General features: G+C 36.7%; 1 protein-coding gene across 1 annotated transcript in view; it reads right to left on the bottom strand.

Annotated features, from left to right (window-relative positions):
* The window catches only part of LOC144359138 (uncharacterized), a 63,651-nt gene extending 36,220 nt beyond the window's left edge, over positions 1-27,431 (bottom strand). Inside the window, exons 1-2 of the mRNA XM_078012322.2 lie at positions 27,183-27,431; positions 1,258-1,527 (exon numbers count right to left, since the gene is read on the bottom strand). Coding sequence (XP_077868448.2) covers positions 1,258-1,527; positions 27,183-27,233 — 321 coding nt within the window. The 5' untranslated portion in view covers positions 27,234-27,431. The remainder of the gene's footprint in view (positions 1-1,257; positions 1,528-27,182) is intronic.
* Positions 27,432-27,637: the final 206 nt, after the last annotated feature.

Raw genomic sequence — 27,637 nt, 5'->3', positions numbered from 1 at the left:
ACGAGGAATCAGACAGAGACGTATAAAGAATATTGATATTACTCTACAAAGCAATACATTTTTCAATTGGAGTAACAAATTGTTTTTTCCTGTGTCTTGTTACGTCTGAATGAACAAACCTAAAAAAATACGTAAGAAGACGACGGAAATTATTGCGATAATAAGGCGTCGTTACAGTGCGGGATAGTCACGACTCTGTGTCATATTGTATATGCACCAGTTCTATTTGTACGACGACAAGCTTTAGAATTGCTTTAATTTTAAACGATTCAGAAATCACACTTTCTTTAAATCTGACTTTCATGTCACGGACGCAGGCTGTTATCCATTTGTTTACATACTATTAAAGTTAATGTTGAGAATTGTGAGACGCGTCACGCTAGCGCAGCCGACGGGAAATTGATTTTGGCAGCTCACAAGGTCTGTGCAGATTTTTACATTCGGGGCGTTCTACAATTCTCAGGGGTTGTCATAGTGATTACTGTACATATGTAAACTGTAATAACGACTGTCATAAGGATAATTTAATCTTCACGGTTATAATCAGCGGGAATACCGGGGTAAAGAGTTCTCCGTTGTATTGAAGAGTTCGATATTAAAAAATCGTGAATATTTTGACGCTAGCTTACGTACGTGTACGACTATAAATATCCTGATATATTGGCTATACGGGTTCGTACATGGCTTTAGAAAGTGCTAGGTTCTTTTTATTTTAGTCTTTTATAATATCCATATCTGTAACTATTTTCATACAGTTGAGTGGCCAATAGATATTGTTCAAATTTTTGCTTTGGCGTCTCATGCTATGAAAATGCATTTGCAAAATTATACTAAATATATATATATATATTATTTTTTTAATTAATTTATATTGTGATCGGTTCCACAATATTGTAATAAACTAGCCTCTTCGCTTTCGAATAATTATAGATAAAAATATTTATGTATAAACATTTATATTACAAGTAATATTTCATATTGACGTAGAAATGTCAGTTTCAAATAAGAAAGAACTGCTCTATTTACGCAGCAGAGACACCACAGCTCCCAATGCCAAGTGAGTTTTACGCAATTCTATTTTCGCTATATTGGTGAACTGATTCTTCAGCGCTATGTATTTTCCGGAAATGAAATGATTTTTCAGAAGCAAACGACCAAACACAATAATGATGTGGTCTGAAATTTGTCAAGTAATTGCGTTTTGGCGGGAAATATATCAGCGGGATAACATGAACATAGATTACGCCGAAGACTTACCCAATTAACAGGAGAATCGTAGTATGATAAACACTGTGAGGTAATGATGACAAACTGCTCGGTAAAATCCCATTTTGTCGAGAGCCCTTTCTTAGTTTTGATCCGTACTCCTAGTAATCCTGAATACACAGTCCTTTTCACTGTCGTGCCTTTGCTCGTGCGTCTAGTCGAGTTATGTACGGCTGGTTTTGTACTCCCTTGCTCGTTCACGTGCTGTTGTCCTATAAACGTGATGTTATCTCGCGAGCGGGTCTTACTTCGATACGACATCTGGAATTGCAAAATATAAATAAAACGCACGTTAAAACACGCACTGAACGGTAAATGTAGAGGCGAAATCAACTTTTTGCAGCGCACGTAAATTTTTCACAGAAGTGCATGGTAAGGCGGAAATGAGGAAAGTATTTCTAGCTCGCGGATTCACCCTACTATATTTCAAACTATACATTATTAGCTAGTCAGAACCGGTGACCCTCTGCTGACGTAGCATTATACTAGAAAAATGAAGGAGACAGAAATGAAAACAGAGTGAAAAATATCGTTAAGACGTTGCCATGGCGACATAAACCTTCGACTAGAGAATTCTTTCAAAATTGATCGCAGCATTGGACAAAGTTGCGATTTGTGTGCATTGCATATATTATTAGATTCGATCAAATATGAACACACTATGCAATGCTACGTGGCATGCCGTGGGCACAACCGTAAACTGTGGGGGCGGTATTACAAATTATATCGATGTTCACTCATCACATGTGAACTTTCCCGCTTGAAATTTGATTGACAAATGAGTCTAGAGTTGGCGAAGCACTACCTAAACAAAATTATTTTCCCACACGGGTTCGATGTACTTGTAAGACATCGCAATGCATAAACAATGCAATGTTTATAAATTATTCGTTATATATGATCCCATATATAATAGAGGTCAAAGGTGTGTGATACGTAATATGTTGATTTCACCATACTATGTAATACAAATGCAGTTCGAACGCTTGACGTCATCAGCTAATGATCACCAAAAGAATTGTTTACAATTTCACTTAATCTCGGCCTAATTGCGTTCCGTGTTGTCCTCGTATTTACACACTCCACTATTTTTGTTTCTCTCATTCTTTTGTTTTTGTTTTGTTTAAATATAACAACATAAAGATGATCAAATCTCACCGAATTATTGTTTAGATACAATTGCATGCATGGTTAAAGTGATCCTACACATGGCTAACTTCACATGAAATGCGATGTGAACCGTAGACAATTGTGATGCACGACACACACTATTATACACGCTACACACTGGGAAATAACACATGAAACCTTCAGTGAGAGGCTGTCAAAGGGAAGTTGAGGCAGTCAAAATGGCGACGAATTCTACATTTCGACCAGGAGCCTCGGTAAAGTTGTCATATTGTACCGTAATCCCCGAGGTTCGTTGACAAAACTGAATTTAGATGGCCAATAGATGGCGCTCTCTGGAGACCCGGACGCAACCTCTCGGCCATCTTTTTTTATTTGCAAGTGATTTAATGCACATCAGTATTTACTAGCGTATATGCTAGGTTTTCACTGTCCATATTTTGGCAATGGCCGTTACAAATGTTTTAAAAAATAAAAATCGAAGAAAAAAATCAATCGTTACAACCGTTACCGCTTTAAATTGAAAGGGCACCGACGATCCTGTCGCATATGTACCCGTGGCACATAATATCCCTATTCTTATGTTCTATTTGTGATTTCCTGTGAAATAAACATGTTTACAAGGTTCATTTATGCATAGTTCCAAAAATAAATATTTTATAGAAAAGCAGCAGGTTAATATATTAGTCAAACGTGCTCACAGAGCGGTGATCCCGTAAAGCTTCGAAACCAAAAGCTTCGAAACTTATACAGAGATATCAGGATATATGTAAAATTCTAGACCCCGTATTATTGTATATATTACAGTTGTGTAATAATTTGTTTTTGCCCCTCGCTAAATGATCAAATATACATTGCATGGTATACTATGCCAGTAGTTCGAGACACTAATTACGACAATATGACCTAGATCGAAATACTTTGACTGAGATTGAACTGGAAGTAATTAAAAGTGAATTCAGGTTTCGTACATCATGTTACTGAGCGAATAAATGCATGTAGTCTCGATCTGGGTGTAAAGCACATCACAAATAGTTTTAAAAATTAGCCTACTAACTATCGTAATTATAGCATGTATAGCATGGTCAATCGTGACGGAATGGTTTCCGTACAAACTTCGGGCAAATAAACAGTAAATAAAATAACATCGAATGCTTTAAATAAATCTACATTACGAAACACGTTATGTTTATACATCATCACCTGTACGTACTATACGGTTTAGTTGTTCTGTGTTGCTCTCATAAGAGTTGGGAAGCCAAGTGACTAGCCACGCGCGACAATAATAATTAATATATAATTACCTCGAATTTAACATTATTGAGACTTCTCATCGCCTAACGTTTAGAAGGTCGATTTTCCTTCAATCACTTTAGCTCTTAAAAAAATCCCAATTTACGCTTTTGTTTATTAACGAAACGACTGTATTAACAAGGTGTTATGAAACGAGAAAGCCAGACACTACTGGATGACCCTCATGGCCCTTTCATGGAGATGTCATGTTTGACATGTGTGGAATGAACCATTATTTTCGGTGGACGCTAGGCTGCAATGTTCGAGGAAACCATTTTCACTGTGTCACGTGCTTCCTATTCTAGTGATTCAGTGATACTTTCAATGCCGAAGGTTTTGTCAAATAATATTCCAGGACTCCTAATCTACGATACAAAAAACGGTTACGAGTACAAAAACCTGCACAAGTATAATTGATAATTACACACTTTTTATCCCGGTCCGCCTCCGCACGGGTGAGCTATTCTGTAAATAACATGAATATTCAGTACTTTAAATTTCACAGTACATATTTGAATATGCTGCCAATAGTTGACTTAGTCCTCCGCAAAACAATCCATCACACACCATATTAGCCTCGGATATAATATTGAAAAAAAAATCTCCAACAAGCAAATTTCCTGTTTTCTCCAACAGTCAATAAAAACCATAACTGGCTTCCCTTTGCATATTATATAAATAGAGACACTTCATAGAAGTGAGGCATCATTAAAACCTGTCTACGTGACTAAGAGCAAAGACATTTACGAGTATATAGGGATATAGTGTAAGCGCAAATGTCTATAGTAATAGTACAGGTAACAAGGGGCAATGGAGTAGGCAGAGTTATCTCCTTAGGTGGTATGTTATGCTGTATAACCGTATGTAAATGTATGGGCAATCTTTATAGCCAATCATTAGCTTTATAAATCAATAATCTTCTTGTCTAAGGCGCACCGCCATCAGTTGTGATTTGTTACGCTTGCCTCAAGACACACGCAACTAATACTAAGTGCACAAACAAGGTTTGTCAGAATACAGGTCATCATTCCATCCATTGTGAGATAGCGGGCGCAATATTTGATACATATATAATTATGTTGCGACATACATGTTCTTCACATTTCACGTGTGTTTGTTGTCACCGGGCGCCCTCACGTCATATCATGACATAGAGAGTAATTATGTGTATTTCCCACATTGTGTGAAACAGTATTCCTAATTATGGCGTCTTTATACAGGTCACTATACGAGGCAGTATTCCTAATTATGGCGTCTCTATATGACCCAATATACGAGGCAGTATTATTATTATTATTATGGCCTCTCTATATAAGCAATATAAGGAGTAGAATTCATAATTATGGCGTTTCTATATAGGACAATATACGAGACAGTATTCCTAATTATGACTTCTCTATATAGGACAATATACGAGACAGTATTCCTAATTATGACTTCTCTATATAGGACAATATACGAGACAGTATTCCTAATTATGACTTCTCTATATAGGACAATATACGAAGCAGTATTTCTAATTATGGCGTTTCTATGTAGGACAATAAACGAGACTGTATTCCTGATTATGACATTTCTGTATAGGACAATATACGGGGTAGTATTTCTAATTATGGCGTCTCTATATAGGACAATATACGAGACAGTATTCCTAAATATATCATCTCTATATGGGCCAATATACAAGGCAGTATTTCTAATTGTTGCCTCTCTATATAGTACAATGTATGAGTCAGTATTCTTAATTATAGCGTCTCTATATAGAGCTATGTACGAGACAATATTCTTAATTATAGCGTCTCTATATAGAGCTATGTACGAGACAGTATTCTTAATTATGGCGTCTCCGTAGAGGATATTTCATGAATTATCAATATCACATACATATTTTTTAACTAGTACGGGCGTATGCAGAATATTCTCACTCATTCGGGACATCTGTTGCCATCGATGATGCGTCAGTGGTTCATAATGTGTCTTTATGTTTTTATACACTTATGTCTATCTCATCCCTAGGAACCTAGCAATTGCTGCTGTGTTTGGAAAAGACAAACCTTTATTTTTGTGTTGCCTTTATTTGTATCTATTAACTGTACAAATATTTGCATGATAGAGTTGTTTCACGTTTCTATTATATGCGTCCATTCAACGCATTTACACAACAGCTCGGGATATTGTGCAATTTGAAAATAAACGGCTTTAAAGCTATGTTATATACGTTGCGTAAAGTGAAAAGAAACAAACAAGAAATTTGTGTCGGAAGCGTCGTAGAATCTTTTCTAAAAACAGTGTATTATCGTTTTGTCAAAAGTTGGGTGTTGAAATATGTCTAGTATATGAATACCATTAAGAAATTTTAAAGGAATTCCGTATGAAAGGCAATCAAAAAGGTATCTTGATTATGGAAACTCGTTTTTATAGAAAAAAAATCAAACATGAGTATTTTTTTTAAGGTTTGTTATGCAATATCAGGTAATGACAGTAAACCTTTCAAAGCTATAATAATACCATAAATGCAATAAATTAGGTTGTATGAAGTCAATTCAAACAGTTTTAAGTACATGTTTTTTACCATATAATGTGAAGTAATGTCTGTACATTGTTGGAAGAGCAGCGCAACTATAAATTCGTAATGGACAACAAAGCGCTCCATGTTAATGTGTTAAAACGTAATAGTTACACGCCACTTCGGGAAGAGCAGTGTTTTATTGGGTTTGTCGCGTTAGAAAAGTAAGATTCGACAATTGTCGCGTGTGGAGATTAAAAGCATTATTGTAAAGACGCATATTTGGTTTGCCTTATATAGACATTAACCTCCCCGTGTTGTCTGTGTATCAGTGTATTCGCAGCTCAGTAAACACATGCAAACATATGCCATTTCCTAATCATATGCTACACATGTCGCAAGTATTCGCAATCAAAATAATAATATTCCTCTGCTTCTGTATCAACGGAGTCTCTCGGTTGAGATAAGACAACAATAATTACAACCAGCTCGTAATTATGACAACATGACAACACGTGACACATCCCCGACAATGGTAGTGCCTGGGATATTTCCAATTTTAATACTTCAACCTTTAGGATTGCAACGTGGCGGCAACGTCGACTAAACTCGTGATCAATATCAGTTTGAGGACGAGGCGATGTGTGCGATGTTCTTGAAAAACACGAACTAACTGCAATCTAAACATTGCTATTTTAGCACATTCACTAACAAATAGAGCGGCGAGTACATACACCGGAAACAGTGTTCGTGTATTTAGAAATTTAAATATTAATTTGGTTTATTTTCCGCATTAACCGAGTCCGATATAATACTCTCATATATATATATATCAATGAAACCCTTGGTGATTTTTTACTGGAAATTGCTTAAAAAGATGGCGACAAGACGGTTGGAATATAATCGAATTTCGTGTTAACGCGATAATAGCAAAGGTAATACCACGTATGGCGTCAGACCTCTGACCCGCCTAACCATGTGTGAGTGAATATATAAATATAGAATTCTCTTATTCTAATCATTGGTGTAGTGGGTTTAGAGATTAGTTGCATAGTGGCAAATATACATCGTATTACGGGGTAATTTCAATATAGCGCCTTGCAATTATGTAATTATAAAATAAAACATTAAAACAGCCCAGTGCATTATTTCTGTGTCTGGATAATGTGGAGATAAATTATAGAAAATGTTTCTAAGCAGGTAGAAACTGTAAATATACGCCCAAAACTTGTATCTACTGGTGGGGCACAATTTAGATTCCAATTGCCAAAATGAACCGCCCCTATCTTAGTTCATAGCACTGTGCCGCAGACTAAAGTAATTGCAATTAATAAAGTATTGACATGATTTAATCGTACAGCACAGTGTCGATACTAGCGGGCAACACATTGGAAAGACCCCCCCCCCTCTCAAGAAGAAAACATTACGACAAATTTTGATATATTAAAGGGCGGCAGTCGTCGCGCTGCGTCCTGTTCGATATGGGACTCATAGCTACGTATCGACGCGTGTAAAATACATTGTTTATTCACATGAAATTCGAACACGCGCTGCGCGACGACCACCGCGTTTTAATATGCCGATGTGTGCGTTCTTGTCGATTTGAAACGCGGTTATTGACATCATCACTGAACTGGTCGCAGAATACCGCGTAAATCCTGCAATATTTAATTATAATGCATTCTCGAAACCACCAGTTGCCTCTAGGACACATTGTTACCATGGTTATTGGATTGGTAGACTATCTTCATAGCCTAAGTCCCGCGATATAATGGGAATAAAATGCCATTGTTGCACACTTAACGTACGAAGTAGCCCATGCTTATTGCGCCAATATAGAAATATACTTTAGCAACGCGTTTCATTATATATTCAGACTATAGAAATAGGACGTGGACAGGTAAAATAAATACAAAATGTAGCAATAAGATATCGCACGATTCAATTATTCAGTTGCATGATAAAAAACAGAAAAAAAAACTCCTTTACAGATGAATGTGAGAGTTGTCAAAACAATTGCGCTCATTTTTATTTTAAATATGTTTAATAAAGCTCCATCCAAATAAAACTCAGATATTCAATTTATGTTGGCATTGGGGAGAAATGTATGATAATATATGGATACAATGGGGAATAAATAACATATGGTAGGTAGAATATCATAGTATTGTGTCAGTCTTTACTGTATATGAACACAACATACTGTATGAGAAACATGTCAAGCGATGTTCAATCGTGGAATGCAATTTATCCGATTGCGCTATGTAAACGTGAATTTGAATACGTACACCGCGATTACGGAACTGAGCTTCGTCATTTATCAAAGTAGCGATATCTCGGATTTTCCTTTACATCAACTGAATTAGAAGGCTTAACGCGTATACACAACAGGTAGCGCTGACTCCCCTTAATCCTTTTTGTGCAGAGATGTTTGTATATAATATACTTCATCTTTAAATGTAACTGTGGGGTTTTAACGAAATTGCACATTATCAACCCTAATTTGATGTTGTTATTTCCTTCAATAAAGAAAAAAAACCTATTGAAAATGTGGTTTATGAACATGGAGCCTTAAATTTATCTCAAGTTGTGTAAAAAAAACACACTCGGCAATGTGATATTTATAACCATTGGTGATCCAGTGCAAGGTGAATTGAACTTTTTCTTTCAGGTATTTGATATTTAAAATAGCATTGTTTAGACACCAATAATTAATAGTATTTTTAATGGACACAAATGAACGATTATTTCACATGCGTTTATTTAGGAAGAATCTATTAGACTGTATGTGTATGTGTAAGACTGCTTTTTACAATCCCCGTAACGTAAAACGTTTTCCATATTTTGTTGACACAATTCAAATCCTTTAAATGATTAACCTGTAATTGACAGGTCTGCTAACCCACAATCCTTATAAACAACTGTGAGTAATTGCATCATGAAAATAAAAAAAATGATTTCCCTGGCGAGTGGAACCACAACCACAACCATCATAGAATTTGTAAGAAAATTGTAACTCCCCTGAAATAAGTAATGCTGTAACTACATAAAGTGAAACTGAATGAAACAATCTGCAATTTGAAACTATAGCAAGTATTCTAGTAAAAAGATATACAATATGCCACTAATATTATCTCTTAAAAACAACCTAACGAAGAAGCAATCGACATGACAGTAGTTCTTCATTAACCCTTCCATGCGGTTTCATGATTTTATATCATTATACCTAGTATTTTTCATGAATTCGCTATTTTCATTCATAATAAATACACAGAGTCATTGGGAAGTTCTTTGTCACCGAGTGTACCCTAATATATCCTGGGGCTCAATAAACGTATCCGGTGTCACTATGACGTATATGTCGAACTCACTATCATGTTGATATTGATGCGCTAGGTCATGTAGCATTCGTATGTTGAGGATACACGTGCAATTAAACAAAATGCAATACAACACAACACAGCGCCGCGACACAAATCAACTCAACACACTTTCCATGCTTAATTCGCAATATGAACTGTTCTTATAATGGCATATTCCAATTGCATTACCAAGAGAATCGGAATATGATCATGACACTTCTACCACTATAGTGCAAGATACTGTCATAAACCCATTATCTCGAGTTCAGCAAATGTGCGCTTCGAGTTTATCTTCATCATGAGCAGGGTTTCAACTAACACGCAAAGACAAGTAATGTGCCTGTCAATTACGGGGGTCACTGTACGGTGTGTAGTATGGTACTGAACATACAAATTGAGTAAATGCACACCATATCAAATGTCAAGCCCCGTGGATAAACAACTCAACGAAAACAATACTAACAATTCATGCATACAAACACAAGATCCCAAAGCACCTGGCCTCACATCTTTAGAGAAGTTAAGAAAGCTATGCCCAAAAACACATTTATTTAGTGGTGTTTTGAGATATCAGAAGAAATAAAAATAACAAAACAGTAGTCAGAGTGAGGAATAAAATACCAGTTCCTATAGACTATGATCATTATACACAAAGCCCGGTTGACCGTCGCACGTACGAAATCTGACACCTGTAATGCTCTCTCGATACGACGCTCCTGGCAAATCTCAGTGAGAATCATACGTCAAGCCCGGATGTAATCTGCATCGCTGATCAAAGCGATTGGGCCCTTATCTGTCACGATATACCGTAGAGACGCAGATGTTCCCGTCGACTATACACAGGTTAAATCAGGTACCATCAATGGGACTCTTTCAGATGATGACGCACCAAACCAAACAATTTAAATGAAATCTATTGAAAAAAACTCGACGCGTTATTTATAGTAGCCTGAAGTTCATTAAAAGCATTTTTTTATCATCCCCTAAAGCGGGAAGAACTGAATATGCATCGCGTTATAGGTTTCAAAAATATACCATCGTAGGCCACCCACGCACCGACCAATATATTTCTGATTATTGTACGAAGCAATTCTCCCCCAGGAAGCAATTCAAAACTATTGTATATATATATTTTTAAAGATAACTTATCAGTATATTTCGAAGCGTGTGATTTTATTAACACCAAACTGGCAACTTCAAAAATGAAGTAGTCACGATGTATTTTCAGAAGACGCGACAATCAATATTTCTCAATTGTGGTCTTCTGGTGATACTAGTCAACGTGCCGCAATCTCGGAAATATCATGTCACCAAGACACCAGGAAGCACTTTGGATAATCTCTGAACTCTCATTCGCGGAATGACTAATTCCAGACGACACGAGGTCAGATTAAATTATAGTGACAGCTGATGACGTATATCTATAGTATAAATGCGCTTACATAACAACAGAGAATGAGGTAGTGTACATGTACTTTATTGGAACAAACACATTGCATTGGTATGCAGGGGAATTAATGGAGTACATGCTATATGTGTAGGAATTCATGAGAGTTTACGTATAGGCTACTATTCCCTTTGCCACTTACACGTGCTGTATATTTGAGAATATCCATAATAAGTTTAAAAAAAAATAAGTACAGATTCGTGAATTTGAATGAATGACAAAAGTAAAGTAAAAATACAGATCTGTGCAACAGTATGTGGAATGTATAACAAATGAGATCGGAATCCATACATCTCCAACATGCGTGTCTCTGTCATATAATCAGAAGAGAATCTACGACACGTCGGCCAATTCAAGTTAGTTACTTGTATACGCACGCATGTGACTGACAAACAAACAAGTTGTTACGGTTTCAAGGCAATCCACTATTCGTTCAGTAAAATATGAAGGTAAACCCAAAACTGTACTAACATGTAATCTACAAGACGCACGTGCGTTCTACTGAATATAAACAAGATCTAACGTACTGTGTTCGCGTAACGTCTTATAAATAGAACACGGTAAGTTTCGATCCAAAATCAGGCTGTTTAAAGCAAACCTAAATGCGGCCTTAATTTATAGTTGTGTATATTCTAAACTGTATTCGAAATAATATTGCAGTGGTTTAATTTTGTTTTAATTATAACTGTAGCTTGGATAGGCATTTGAAGTGCTTGCAATTAAACAAGAATAAATAACGAACGAACATATTTAACATCCGGGTACTTTTCAAAGCTATGACGTTTTAGTATCTGATCACATTCGTATACGCCATTGTACATAGCCGTTCATGCTGCCAAGCATTGTGTACTACTAGTATAAACTCAACTTTTATATGCACAATGTGCTTTTTAAAACTTGGGTTAGAGCCTTATGCATTTGGACCACAGTGTTCTGAGAGTGAAAGCCCAATTGCGTTAAAGTACCCGATCGTAAGTCTCTCTCGAGTATGAAGCCCATCCCTATATTTTTACTTGGTATTTATCGAGTTGAGAGCATTCACGATTATAATATGCGTGTAAAAGGTGTGTTTCATTTCATAATAATCGTGAATGGCATGGTAGTTTGGTTCATGCTTTTAGTTTTATGAGAAAACTCGCATTAATCTCGGAGTGCATGGCGAACGTACACAACGTGGTTCGCATGCTTTCTATTCTGTCATTTACTCAGGATGAACCCCGATGTTGCAATTCTGGAGTAATCCCTATTTCTTTGAGTAGTAGCTTTCGAAAAGCCAAAAATGTGATCATTAAGTCGTGTACCTGGTTATTGGGCATGGATTACTTTGAGACTATCATGAAAGGCCTAGGGTTTGAACGATGAGACATGTTGGCGACCGAGAAAGGTGTTTAAATTCTTCCTCCACACTCAGTTTACCCACGGTTACTATTAACCGTCATTTATATTTCGGAAATTGCGAATCGACAGTTTTTAGGGAAAAAAATCATCGTTTTTTCGTTGTAATCAGTGCTACAGATCGCATTTTAACATTGCGGTAATTCACTTCCGCATTGCGTTAAAAAATCATCGTCAATAACCGGAAAATTTCATCATTACGACACATCATTTTGATTGGTTAATGAAAGACATGACCTGTTATGTTGAAGGAAGTTGTTCCAGGTCAAATCGTGCTGAAAAACCTCATGGTGGAAAATTGCTTTGCGTCGAGAGTTTGCGTACGATCGAAAACATACCAAAACGAAGATAATAATAAATGCCTTCGTCCACTGTTTCCTCACAGACCCTACCCATTATTTCACCGTAAATTCAGACGGTATGTAAATCGTATTGTAATAAAATGTGTGTTTTTTATGAACATGTTTGTTTCTTCATTGTAAGTGTCGTTCAAATCAATGACGCATTTTTTTTCAAAAATAAGTATTATTTTCCCGAGCCCGGCGTGGTGAAAGAATAACTTTTTTGGATAATTTGTCGTTGTTTGCAAGATGGTTACAGTGTTATCCCCAAAACAAAATCATTTTTTCTGAGTTGGTCCTCGAGTACAAGCTCATCCCTTACTTTTCCATTACGTGTTCATGCCTCCGGGCTTATGATCAGAGAAGTACGGTACACTGTGAAGATTCAGATCAGTCCAGTGTGAGTGATGAGAGTATATCGTCGACGATGATAGTTTTATTTCAAATTACATGGAAGTCTGTGAACAATCTGCTTGGTGTTCCTGTGACACTTGTTCCATGATTTGCCAGTGCAGCCCCGTGAATACATGGACGAAAATGTTTCCACCACCACCCTACGAACTCAAGATTGCATACTCCAGCATCTATACTAAATTGAATAATTTGCACGCCGCACAGTGCAGTACTGGAAACAGCATTTATTAGACAGTTAGACAAAAAACAAAACAAAAAACCTGTCTCGATCAATCGCACATTCATAATGTTTGTATGTTGATACGCTTCTAAATAACATTAACGTAAAAGTCGAAACAACCTAGACTAGAAGTCAATTCACCAGTCCAGCCAACTATGGCTCCCTAAGTTGCTTATATTTAATCAGATACTATTTCGTCATCATGCTTTGTTACCTTACCTGTTTATACCTCATGAGGGCGTGTTTTGATGGCAAGATGGCGCAAACGGAAGTCCTTCGCAGGTTTATGGTTTCTCATATTTAAATCATCATAACTCTGAAGATAATTATTTTTTTTTTATTTTTTTTTTTCAAATTTATAATCAATATACATAACTTGATAAATACAAACACCAACATAGGCTCTATTTAGTTCCCCTTTAACTTAGCTTGTGTGAATACTGACTGTTTTCAGACACTCCATTACTGTTTGTTTAAACACTGTCAGCCTTTACCAATGGTGGCATTATTTACGGAACGAATTTATACAAACATACACCGACTAAAAAAATCAAGATTTGTTTAATCGCAGTCCCTCAACAATTTGGCGGAGTATATGAAACATTTTTTGAGGGACTGTGGTTAAATAATATCGCCGCTCTAACCTCACAGTCTGAGATCAATGTAAAAGAAAAATAATAAGGGACGTTGTTTATGCTATAGAAACGTTTTTTTTTTGTTTATTGTAGCTTCAATTATTCTGCTTCTCACAGTTCTCCTATTTTGATCCGCAGGGCAATATTTTCACGCTAAGCTAGTTGTAAATAGAGCCATCAAATTGGGGGCAAGGCACCATTTGTTGTTACGCAAGAAGCACTTAACAGTAAGTGCCATCAAATTACGGAGGCTTTCTGTGTTCAATCAGCCCCTGGTCTTGATCACCCGAAATAGACGCAGATAGTACGTCACGGTTTTTATATCTGTGTTGTACCCGTTTTGATGTCATGTTTAGTTCTACAAGACACATGGTACATATCTATATCATTGTTTTCTTGTTATGTCCTCCTTCTTATGTTTGCTAAACATACGATTAGTGTACAACGACAGAACTACTAGTATTACATATTTAATTTCTATATGGATTTTACACGAAAGTCGCACGAACCGTATACATGAGCGGCGTAAGGAATATTCAACAGCGCCGTCATCGACGAAGAACGATTGCGCAAATTCTTGTTCGCGAATTTTACCCGTTATTTCGCGATGAAATTATTTTCTTTTCAAACTTATATCTATTTCACTCTTTTCTATCACGAAGGCACCGTATATACGTTTACTTATTATTCATCTCTGGCAATGCACTGTCCCAAGCACGCTTGCCTGCCGCCCTTAGTTTGGCGCGGTCCACATGCGACATACAACGCATGCGTGATCAATTCATTCAAGTTGGAACGCGTCTTGTACGAGTGTAACGACTGTGACCGTACGCTTTAATCTATTGAGCAAACCATTATTCATATTACTCTACATCGCGGCTTTGAGAAATATGATACGTTGCTATGGTTATATCCTGTAAGCTGACTCCCCGTGTCAGCATTATCTGAGAGAGTACTTAATACCACAGAAAGAACAAGCCATAACGTCGCTGGAATCCAAACTACGAAGTATTGCTCTCTCAACACTCAGCGCGCAATGAAATGAACCACGCCCACGCAGCGTACTTAGCGAAGTTCACGCTGCCAATTACACTACAAGGTTGATTTCAAGTTTGTTGTTTGCCTCATTACGTTTTACCACATTCATAGCAGAGCGAAATTGAAGCTAATGAATACAGTGAGCAAATTTACGTAGCGTGTCCTTATCTTTGGAGGCCGTGAGAGGGACGTTGCGTTGACGTCACCCTTTCTATAACGATACGGCTATATACGGTAGTCTGTATAATCAACGAATGTGACGCCAAATGAATTTATTTCTCGTTAAAAATATACAGCGCGCGTCGCACAAGGTCAATCCTTCCTAGCATTTCACGTGCAGTGTAGTTAGACATCCCATTTACGCGCGCGCTTACAAACGCTGGCGGCGAATAGTGCAATAGCAGACCCAGAGTACGATTTATGTTTAAAAAAAAAACGATGACCGGGTAGACACCCAGCGACCTGTGTGACACTGTAATCAGGTTTCTAAAAGCAGACATTGCATGCATAGAAACGATTGATGAACATTGCATTGTATAGAGACATGCCGAGGTCATTAAATTGATTGTACTTCATAGCTAAAAAGTATGATAATAAATCACAGGGAGTACATCACTTACAATTAATGTTAATAATTCTATCTTGCAGTTTTAAAATCCAGCCAATTCCAGTAAATCACTTAATACATTTATAAACACACATGGAATATACTTACATATATATTACGTGTTGAGATGTATTGAGTTTATTGCTTTATGCGTAATAGTAATTTTCAGTGGATTTTTTTTTTCATTTCAATAACGAAACATATATATATATATTTCTGATATTAATTTGTTCTGCTTCACTAGTACTCCAAAACCACACAAATTGCCATGGCGATGAGCTGCAGCGAATTGTAAATGGCCTGCTATTTGGGGCAATAGTTGATTAGATGCCAGACCTCTGGCCTTCCCGGTAATTAAAGCGCGACTCACAATATTCTGCTGATAAACAAAACAGCGTTGTTAATATTGCACGACGTACACACTCGTACTGTTGATAAATACGTACATAACGTAATGGATCGCACGCCTATACGCTAGTGAATATACTTAATAAGTAAGCTGTATACGTATATATAGTTATTCTTGTACTCATTTAACTAAATTAAACGGTGAAATGTAAATAGTATTCCATTTCCAACGCCATATCGCTGCTGTCTTCAGTATATTCTAGCCAACAGCTGCTAATGCAGTAATACACGGGTCACAACTGTGAGTGATGATTTGCTACAGGCCAGATATTCATGTTCAAACAAGCACCGCATCATATTTCTTAAATTTGTGTAATTACGTACGTTTCACCGCAATTTCGTGATTATAAAGCAGGCGTTGTAGAGAACTGTGATCACTCGAAGCTGCCGGCATGATTCGATTTAGCTCCAGCTTTGAATCCTGTACACGAGGGACACAGTTGTTAAAAATTAGGTTTGCCTTCTTATCGCATGACATGAAATGGCACCCGTACAATTAGCGAGCCGCGTTTACTTGGTTTTTCCTTTCACTATACGCCTGTTTACACACATTGGTCTACGCTTGTGGCATGAAACTATGTACCGACGTGTATTAACACAATGACAAATATTTACCTGTTTAGAAAGTTTTATACACATCACAACAGTAGGGTTCCAACTCCCTATCGGGTATATTGTCCACTATGTTTCATTTCATCGACGTCTTAGCGTTATTTTACAACAGAGTCCCATTTATCACAAGCTGTGGCAATCGATTTTGTGTGACTAAATTAAATTTACCAAAAAAACAACGAGAAAATAGGGCGACTTGTGTGAGGAAGTAATCGGGCGTAAATTATCCACACCGCTTTCAAATTAAGTGCTAATTCATTGGATTGGTCATGTTTAATAAAATCTCCAAAAGTGTACAGATCGTACATGTATAGTTCTGTAGTTTATGCGTTTTTTTTATGTTAGACGCGAGAAACACATCGCGCCGCGGAGCATTGATATTCAGAACTAAATGTTATTCTGATTTGATCTATCATTTGAGACTCTTAACACTGAATACATAATTGTTACTGGTTGTCAGCATACATAGGTATGTATGTATGTGTAGAATGAAGTAGAAAATGGAAAGCGTCTTCTAATTCGAGTCAGCGAGTGATTTACGTGTTAACTAATCTGAATGTAATGCACGCATGCGTAATGCATGGGTCTTTACCAACTGTGACAAATGTTGTTAAATTATATAACCATTAAAAAAAACGAGGAAAATAACCCATTCACTTCTTTCTATGTAGTATTGATTGTACAATGACAATGGCAGACAAAGATTCGCGCAATTTTCAGGATACATTGCTGGTATGTTCAGTCAACAACAAAAAATATCTATCGACTTTTACGTCTTCGCAGTTATTGTCGACATTATTACCACTTTGAATTGCATATTACTAGATCGATTGGGTTACTACGGTGTTCATATCAACTGTCTTACTATCTACGCAAACCACTGTGCATATACTTGTGTTCCACAGAAATACTTCTCGTAATTTGTGTCGCATGATTATATAACATAATTGCATTAACAAAAATCACGGGATGTCATCACGTTAAAATTTTTTCTCACAATTACGTAACCATGCACTGTTTAATTTAATTGTTAACCTCTAAATTAACCAATTCAATCGGGAAATCTTGCTCAAACACACAGACATAGATTGGGTGCCTACGTAATCTACCACAGCTGGGTTCGAATCGTTCCAATTTATTTGTGTGCTCAGTAAAGTGTATTAGGTGTAATTTATAACAACCGTTCACCATTGGGATTATTCGGGATATTCGACAGTTTGGGTTTATATTGGGCCTTTTGATATCCAAGCGGCTGCTGTGGATAACACTTAAGTGTGTGATTAAAATCCTGATAATACAAATACAATATTTGTGTATAATTTATTATATGATGTCATTAAATAAATCCAATTATGAACGTTCTTAATAACAAGGTGAAATGAAGTATATTCATATAGTTTGCATAATTTGTATTATGATTATCCTCGGGAAACATGGTTGGTTACTCTGCAAATCACTGCCAGGTATGTCTGTTGTAATAGAATCGATGCTCTACTTCTAGTTTCGTGGCCATTTAAGTCTATGCTGCCAAAGTAGGTGTTTACGCTTCAAGAGAGCCTACCATTAATGTGAGCTGAAATTACTCCACTTAGGCGAGAGTTAGTTATATACTAGGCAGGCGGTCGCAGTATATGGGGTTTCTTTGATTTGACACATGCGCAGTGATATGTGTTTAAAAATCGTACACGAAAAATGCACACACAACTCGAGTTCGACAAAGTTTTTTGTTTTCGATTCAAATTTCACGGTAATATATATTTTTCGCCTGATTTAAAGTAGCGGGACTATTATTTGCATACTTGTTTTCATCTTCTAATTGTGACTAAATGACTACAAATAGACCCGGGAAAATATATATTTTTAGAATCGCCAGACTTCAAGCTTTTCACAAGTGTATTTTGCATGCCCGTATCTGCATTCTACGACGCGTTACTCAATCAAAGGTGAAAAATTACTTTTTCTGTAAAACAAATAATTACGCATTTATGCTGGCGATAAGAAGTATTTTTTTTCACTTTTCCTAGTTGTTCAATAGTCTGGTAAATTGAATGTGTCTGGTCAGTTTTATTCAAGCAACGCGTTTTAAAAAAATAGTGTCCTGAATTTCAATTACTGTTTTAGTCGCATTGCCCCCAACTCAAACCACAACTCGTTGGTAAATAATCGATGAAATAGTTTGTCTGGACACATTCAAGTTCCTCTCATTGTCACCTTAAAGCTGTGAACATTTTGTGTTAATCCGACGACAATAAGTATACGTTATTTTTTTTAAAGACCTTGTATTTTGAAAAACATAAACTCCTACAAAACGTCCATGAAGTAACAGCAAAGATTTTCGAGCTTGTTTATCGGCACAATCAATTTGTTTTCCCATCAAGGTCTGTTTTACCATGTGTAGGGACATCCAAATGTGTAAGGCTATTGGAAACCAAAAAAATAAAGGAATGAGATAGCTATAATTGGATAAATTCGGCATATGAAAACACCAAAATCAATGATTTTTTTCAGTGGCTGTGTGACCTTGCGTCTGACACATTCATATGCAAATGACTAATCTGTGAAACAAACAGGGACGGAGACAAACCACTCAAATGTTTGGAAACACTCATTGTGTGTCAGATAGCTACTGATAACACATCCTAACATTGCTTTGTCTTGAATTTATCTTTGAAACTTATAGGCACACAGATTAAACCTGTGTTGTTGATTTTGGAAAACACTACTGAGGCTGCCTTGCTTCCCTTCAGAAAATCTACATTTTAACCAACTTACATGACATTCTATGTTATATTGACTTTATCATATGAAAGCTTATGGTGCATTTCATCAATTAATAAATAAATGTGAAAATCGTAATTTTCAACACAAATAATAGTCTCGCTACCTTAACCTAAACTAAAATAACCATATCACAATTATAGTTTACTTAAAATGTAAGTTTATCGAGCTATTACTCCAGAATGCTGTACATTTATGTGATAATCAGTTATGATAGCGCAATTAACATAATTGTCGAGGTACTACATCGGCAATGACCCCAGTCTCCACTGAGACAACTATATACATCTACGCAACTATGAGATTCAGTGATGATGAAACATTCTGGCAGATAGCGTGTCGCCGATTAGGATTTGGTTACACGTGTTAGACTAATCTCCTCGAAAACGATGACAATAGAGCGTCTGGACAGGATCAATTCAAAGTGAGTTTCTTTTTTGATACGTTATTAGAACATACATACTAAAAAACCAACAGAAGTGTATCCAAATATTACAAGTCCCCGGTCCAAACATGTAAAATGCGCAGACACTGTATGTGTAAAGAGTTTGATAATAACTTGTGGTTTACCTGCAATAAGGCGACACATGTATCAAATGTTTGATGTGTAAGCCCATGATTTTGGAAAAGAGGTCAAATATATTAAACATAGAGTAAAGAAGCGAATTCACATGTTTGTCATCTTGATACTATATTACTTAACCGTCTACAAACTTTCACCCTCCAGCAATGTACGCATGTATACACTGTCAACTTACACACACATATTTCAGATAAACACTTTTTTAAATACGGATAAATGCACAATTTTAAGGGAACATGGTATCGCTATTTAGAATAATTTCACAGAAGTTGTAACATTCTCTTCGTAAACTAAAACTCTTTGACGTTAGAATACCAACAAAAAATTATACAGGAGGAAATATGTCAAACTGTTGCAGGGTAAAAATGCACCTGGTCCAGTAAATTTGTTCTAGTTCGAACCAATAATAACGGAGAAAAAAAGAAAACACTGCCAAAAATGCATAAGAAGGATTTCGAACCAACGCATATGGTTATAATGCCTCACGATATCCGATTGTTCCAGTATATAGCTTTAAAAAAAATATTTCACAAGATTTAATTTCGTCGGATCTTTTAAAAGACCACGCTTCTGGATTCAGAGAGATTGACTTTCCATTTACTGGATTATTTGCTAAGCGCTGTAAGGCCTTTCGACGTGCAACTGAATAGACAGCCAGTTCGCCAGCTTATACAGGCTACAGCAACGGATGGTGTTGACATACGCAAACCAGACAAAAGTTGCAGATTTGCTGTTTATAGTTTAGCAATAGACTGGAAGTCTGTAACCTTTGTCTAGTTTCGCGTATGTTAGATTTTCAAGCAAAACAAGGATATTGTAAATATTGAGAAAAGATTATCCCAAATACTTTATGGATTGTGTTCAAATTAATAAATAGCTGTTCTTTGTGGATTTGTTTTACTGAAATTAATTAAAGTAAATAACTATTAGTGTTTATTCATCTCGGGATTTTCTAAGTTTTGAAATCTTGAGATGTTAAGTTAGTATGGTGTACGAAAAACATCTGTGAAAAATAAACGGCTGCTGTGGCAACTGCAAATCCATATTAAATAACAGAATAACAGAGTTAAAAATAAAGAAAAAAATAATGTAGAAAATCGGAAATTTGCATGAAAGTCATTTCAGTCCTTGCTTATGATTAAAAACCAGACTGGAAATCTTTACTTTGTTTGCAGTAGTTACTTTAGTAATCTTATTACAGTTATAGTGTAAGCTTATTAACATAATTCTGAAGATCACTACAACAGTTATATATAACACAATCACGCATAGTTACACTTCAAGATGATGAAATTATTTCTATTTTTGAATATTTACCGAATTTCTAACACGCCTCTAGATTTGATATTATTGTAGATCTGACATCACGTTTACATGAACATGACCCATTCTTAACCCTTTCCATACAAATTATCTTGTGTAAGCAATCCTGATTGATTGCTATGCGTAACGCCTCGCGGCACCATATGTGAATTAAGTAAGCTTTAGTGAGGTTATACATGATGAACCACTTAAAGCATTCGGCCCAGAGATTCTCTGTCAATATACTGTCACATCCACGACGACCAATAACCCTAATATTTTCTACGTGGTTACGAAATCTTCAGAAGGCAAGTACATGATATTAAAAGCCAAATTTAACGAAAGAACCCAGGCGACGGAAGTGATGTCACGTTATTTACATGTTAGAACATAGTTGCGCCTATGCTGTCGAAAATGTGACTTTTTCTGCATCACTCTGATATATATGAATGGTTTCGTTCCAGCTTTAGTGGGTTAAGCCTTTGGCAATACGTTATTTAAGAAAAAAAACGTTGCCGATCCATGTGGGGCTTTTATCGCCTGGTTAATCCACGTCAACCCCTTGTGCGTATACAATCGTGTCTCATGAAGTCTGTCAAATCAAGCTAATCTGATGTTGCTTCCTTCAAATTCACATTGAACTTTTTAATAGACGGTAGGATTGACTATAGCGACAATAACATCATTATAATTAATAAGTTTAGGAATTTAAAGATTGCAAGGTCATGCAGTTGGACATAGTCAATAAAACAGTATTAAATACAAAACTATTGGCTTCGCCACCACGTGTCAATCAAATATAAATGATCACACATCGATCGCCTCATTACTTCTAATTTGCGCACAAATTTTGTTTTTTTACTTTTCATTTTACTCTATAGAGTCTGAAACGTGATGAGGCGTAAATTTCACTGATTTTGTTGAATTTTCTAGTCAGTTTATCCAGCATCTGAATATCGGGTCGTGGGTAGCGTCACAATTACGTATGAATACAATAAACTGCTCGAACGCTGATACATTTTTATTTTTAACTACCGCTCATTTGTGTTATCGACACGACTCCGTGATATTTCAATTGAACAGCTGACTACGCACTCGTTAATCAAATTAATCATAGCCAACACACGTTTCATTTTTTTTTCTAGATTTATTTGTGCATAACAGTTTAAACGGGCTGTCACAAGATGGCTGCAGTAGGTAGAACTATGTTGGTATTTTAATAATTCACACTTAATGGAGTTTATGGACGTAGTATGCAGTTTCAAAATTCACCAAATCATGGCTGTAAAATCAAATATATGAAACCATAGTGTCTGGCGGTGTCCTATCAAAAATTACTTGCGTCGTTGGAATAGTCATGGCGTGAGTGGGAAATATTTTTGAAAAGAGACAAAAAAGGGTACTAAAGGGTTCATAATCAGCGGCAGGCCAGCCAATCGCAAGTCAGCCATTACCGATGAATTCGACGTTAATGAACCAGATGTGCACGAAAATCATACAATCTTACCTCCATTGCATTTTTATTTATTCCTATTTCCTCTTGAAAATGAAATGTGTTATTTAAATGAGTTACTTATATAGTATTTCCTGTTTTTGATTGATAAGAACTTGAGCCGAAGTGGCTACACCTTTATAGAACAAAAAATGTATATTTCGCGGATTCTCGCGTATCACTTGAAATACATTTCGTGCCGGCACCACAATACACGACTTAAAGGAATGTACATTCTGATTGAAAAAGGCTCGTAGAACAAACTCCTTTGACTGATTCAATCTATTTGCAGAATAGAAAGAAATACCAATCACCTCGCGCAGTCGGCGTTGAAAAAGATGGAACTTCTAAGGATGACGTCATAGAAATTATACCTGAGAAGGGGTCATTGACCAGGAATCAATTACAGGTTCGTTAGCGGACATTCAGGATTTAGCATGCTCAGTCGATTTACTCGCTTATCTTGTGAACATGCAAAAATACTGGTCAAATTCATCGTTGAACAAAGAATTAATTTAACTTACAAAAACATCGAACACGACCCCAATTAGTTACTATCGTCGATGTACAGTATTAGTGAACCGAACGTTTTTAGAGTGAACGAAATGATTTTTTCCCTACTCGAAAAAAAAATCTCTTAGTGCGACGCAAAGGAAATTAAATTTTCCCTTTTCGACGTATTAGCGCTACTTCAAGAGAAAACATGATTTATCCGATGTCAAGTCATTGAGGTGGAAGATGCCATAAATAGTCGCCTTCTATATAGTACGTGAGAGGTCGGTCAGTATTTATAACGACTATGTTTCACTCGTCTACCATCATATACATACAGAGAAAAAATATGCTCACAAGGACGAAGACTACAAATATGTTGTTACAGCATTAACCGTATTAAACAATTCAAAAACGCACGGAACTTTTCGCCATATCCGACCATGAACCTTACGTTCTAACATGGATGCAAATATCAAATCGCTGTGCCAACGGCGATATAGACGGAATGATATTGCTTGAAACAGATGATACTAATTACCTTTGATGGTAGCAATGGCATGGCAACCGAAGTCATGCGAAAAAAAAGAAAAAAATAGTAAACACATAACATAATTTACAAAGTAATTAATGATGAAGAGATACGGTAGTGCTCGATGTTGTTTCGGTAGTGATGTAGTCTAAATGAGGGCGGCTCGTATGTCATAAATTACGTTCTTTTGACGATATATAGATAATGAATTGTAGCATGGGAAACTTAAAACATTCGCGCGTCGTAAAGTCGAATGCTACGTTAGTTTCTACTGATCAGAAGTCTGTTTCAACTGGCACCATGGTTACCTACTGCCTTTGCAAATTCTAATACATCGAGTCGAATCGGTTTTGATAACGATAAATTGTATGGACGCCTTATAGCGAATTACTGAATATCGCCTCCGCCTTGTTTATTGACTAGCATATGTACGATGTGCTTCTAGCCATTAAGTTGAACACGCGACCAGGCTATATTGAAACAAGTGGACTTTCGAAGTGGCTGTATCTTCTCAACAACAGTGTTAATTAAAAAAAAGTGTATTGGTTAATGATTATATGTCTAATTTCCGAACAACATTTCAGATGTTCAGTGAACTACCATTTTGTTTGAAACATGTCTTCTTTCGTTTGTAACTGTGAAAAAAGCCGTAGTGGTTTCCAATTCACCGACGAGATGTGCGACAAGGTGCGCGTAAATCACCTACGCGCGTCGCGTAAAATCACAAATCCCTCACACACACGACAGCGGTCATCGGAAACACACCACAGCGAATTGTTTACAGACACTGAAATCAACATGTCGCTAATTAAAATCAGTACTATACATTCCCATGTGACAATTACGTCGAAACAAAGTCACATGACGTCCGTAAACGTCAACTAATTTGAATTTTGTCAAACCTGAAGAGATTCAGGCACGTCGCCGACATCGCACTCAATAGTTAAAATACAAGGTGTTATTCCAACTAGTTCAAATTAAATCCTATCTTCATAACATTATGAAACAGCCTTCGCAAGGACGCTTTCTATATAAGTTCTTTCTTCTGTGAATCAGAGCAGTAAATTAAAAGAGCGGCTTCGGAAAAAAAATACTGCATATATCTTGACCACTTGGCCTATGTGCCGTATTAATGAAAGTTAACATCATTCTGGTATATTATTAATTAATTAATATTCATAATTGATCTGTTCAATAAACATTATAACCATTTGCATTTGATTGCAGTGTGGAGCGCAAAGTACGATTTAGGCTAGATATTGATTGTGAACAGCGTAATGTATTTAAATCTAAATTAATAATATAATCGTCACGATTTCATGTTTTGTCTGCATTACCAGTTATCTTAAATCTGCTGAAGGTTGTAACGCTAATCGTAATGTCATGTTCTACGCATCGTATTAGATTTAAAGGTCCGTATTCAATATGAAACTAAAATAGGATTGGTGCACGACAAGCTGTGATCCACGGATTAGCCGGATATACGGTTTACACGAGGAAGAATAGAATGTGAGATCATGTTTCTTTAATGCGGAAAATCTCAATTTTGCGTCAATGCGGAAATATAGAGTATATATATTTATAGTTTTTTTTTGTCGTGTTATATCCCCGGCATCCATAATATATGAACCATGTATTTTAACCGTCATTTGCATTAAGTGGACAAGGTGAGATGACCTACTAGTATGTCGATTTCTGTACCCCCAGTACAGTACAGTGTTATTACGCAGATTGATTGCAGATTGACAGGGCAAATGCAGCGACAAATATGCCGTGCATCAGATGCACTGTTAAATAGTGTCCACTCTCCTGTGCATTGTGATAATCATGTACACGACTTTTAGTTGCTCCTTTGCCCATCTTCAGTGACAGTAGAAATGTACCAATTTACTGGACAACAACACAAATCTTATGTGCGTCCTTTTCAATACGGTCCACAATAAACGGGAACAGGCGTACACGTCGCTTTTGAAATAGATCTATGCTAGGCAGTTGAGAGGCAATTTAAACTCCATTTTACACGTTGATTTCTATCTTTGGCTGACGTCACGGTGTACATTCATCACCTTGGAGTGCTTGTGATATGGTGGATTGTATGCCTAGCGTGCTTCGATGTTTAAGTGATTGAAATTCAGCTAATGAGACAAAATCAATCAGGGACAAATACAACCCCCCATCATATTGTTCCGCCTGACCTTTGTAATCCTTTTGTTATACCCGATGTGTATATATATATATATTAGTATCTTTGACTTCCATATTGCAATATAAATTACTGTTAAATATGATTGCGAAACCAAAACCCTCGGCTCATTAAAACACGGGTGATATGACGAATAGCAATTTTTCGGTTCGATTATTTCCATAATAGAGAAAGGAGAATATAATTAACTACCAATGCATCAATTTTATCAAATCATAATAGGTATGGCCGGGATGGGAAAAGGGATAAAGGGAATTGAGGGAAAAATATGGTGTCATTGTTAATACAATGAACAGCAAGAAATGTCATTTATAATACGCAGATACACCGTCGGCCAGGAATAGAACATATAGCTATACAAAAATACATAGTTCAGCATATTATGTATTTTAAGTATTAAAACATACCATATTGTGAAAATCATTGACATTTTCTTATAGACAGGTCCCCCAGGCTGCCATGGTCTTGTTAATAATAATGTGTCAAATGGGAGAAAAATGCAAACACTGAATCGAAAATGTTAACATACGCTACTGCGATTGCAATACAAAAATGCCTATGGCGGATTTAGAGGTGAAAGCCATATAATAACGTGGTTGTTTCGCCGCTTACATTGATAGTTAGACAGAGTCAAATGATCATCCAATCATTAGATAAAACCTCTCATCACAAACCATCTCAGATTACGTAACCATTGGCGCTGATATTAGACCATGATACATGGGACAATTATTTATTCCAGCAAGCCAATTTGTTAAACGCGGATTTGTGCGTGTTTTATCAACTAGCGATAATGACTGAATATCATAAAGTGCATACGACGAGGAATCGGGAGTGAGGAAAATCCTCGCGTCTAAGACTTGCACCACCCCGTATGGACATTTGAAAAGCACTTAACATGAAGCGCAGTTAAAAAAATAAATGACCTCGTTCACTACCCATTCGCCAGACGTAAGCGAGATTTGTTCCTTATATATATATAGTTCTGTGTTGAACATAGTATGTGAGATGGTAACAGCGCGAAGAGATGAACATACTCACAGTCACGCGACGGCTTAACAAAAAAACACAAACTGAAATTCACAAACCCCACAACAATTATATTAATGCTCAAGTTACTGTACTCACCCGAGGTGATCCGATAGGTGATCGTGGGCAGGATAGCTTAGGACTCGCCATTTTCCCCGTAATACAGGCAATCCCCTTGTTAATTTAAAACGTCGTATTTTGGGGCTAAAGTTCTCTTTTGTATGGATTGCACGAGCACGCTAAATGTGAGAGGTGGCGTTACAACCATCGCCGCCCGCGACCAACTCCGTTTAGCTCCAGCAGGTACCGGACGAGAAACAGAATAATGACAGCGCGTTATATCTCTAACCGACGTGCTAGTACAAAGATGCATTCACTGCATTAAAACACAACAACACGGCGGATGACGAGCTTTCTGTGATTGGTTGAGTTCCGCCGGGAGCACACACACACGCTGTACAACGTTTTCCCTCCAATTACATTTTGTCGCACGCCCTCTGTCATCGCTTAAATCGGTACATGGCAAAGAGTCACTGATATATACGAGTATAACG

This window comes from Saccoglossus kowalevskii, chromosome 3 (genome assembly GCF_978046115.1).
Source record: "Saccoglossus kowalevskii chromosome 3, keSacKowa6.1, whole genome shotgun sequence".
In the NCBI taxonomy this organism is placed as follows: Eukaryota; Metazoa; Hemichordata; class Enteropneusta; family Harrimaniidae; genus Saccoglossus; species Saccoglossus kowalevskii.
This window is presented reverse-complemented; position numbering and strand designations above follow the sequence as displayed.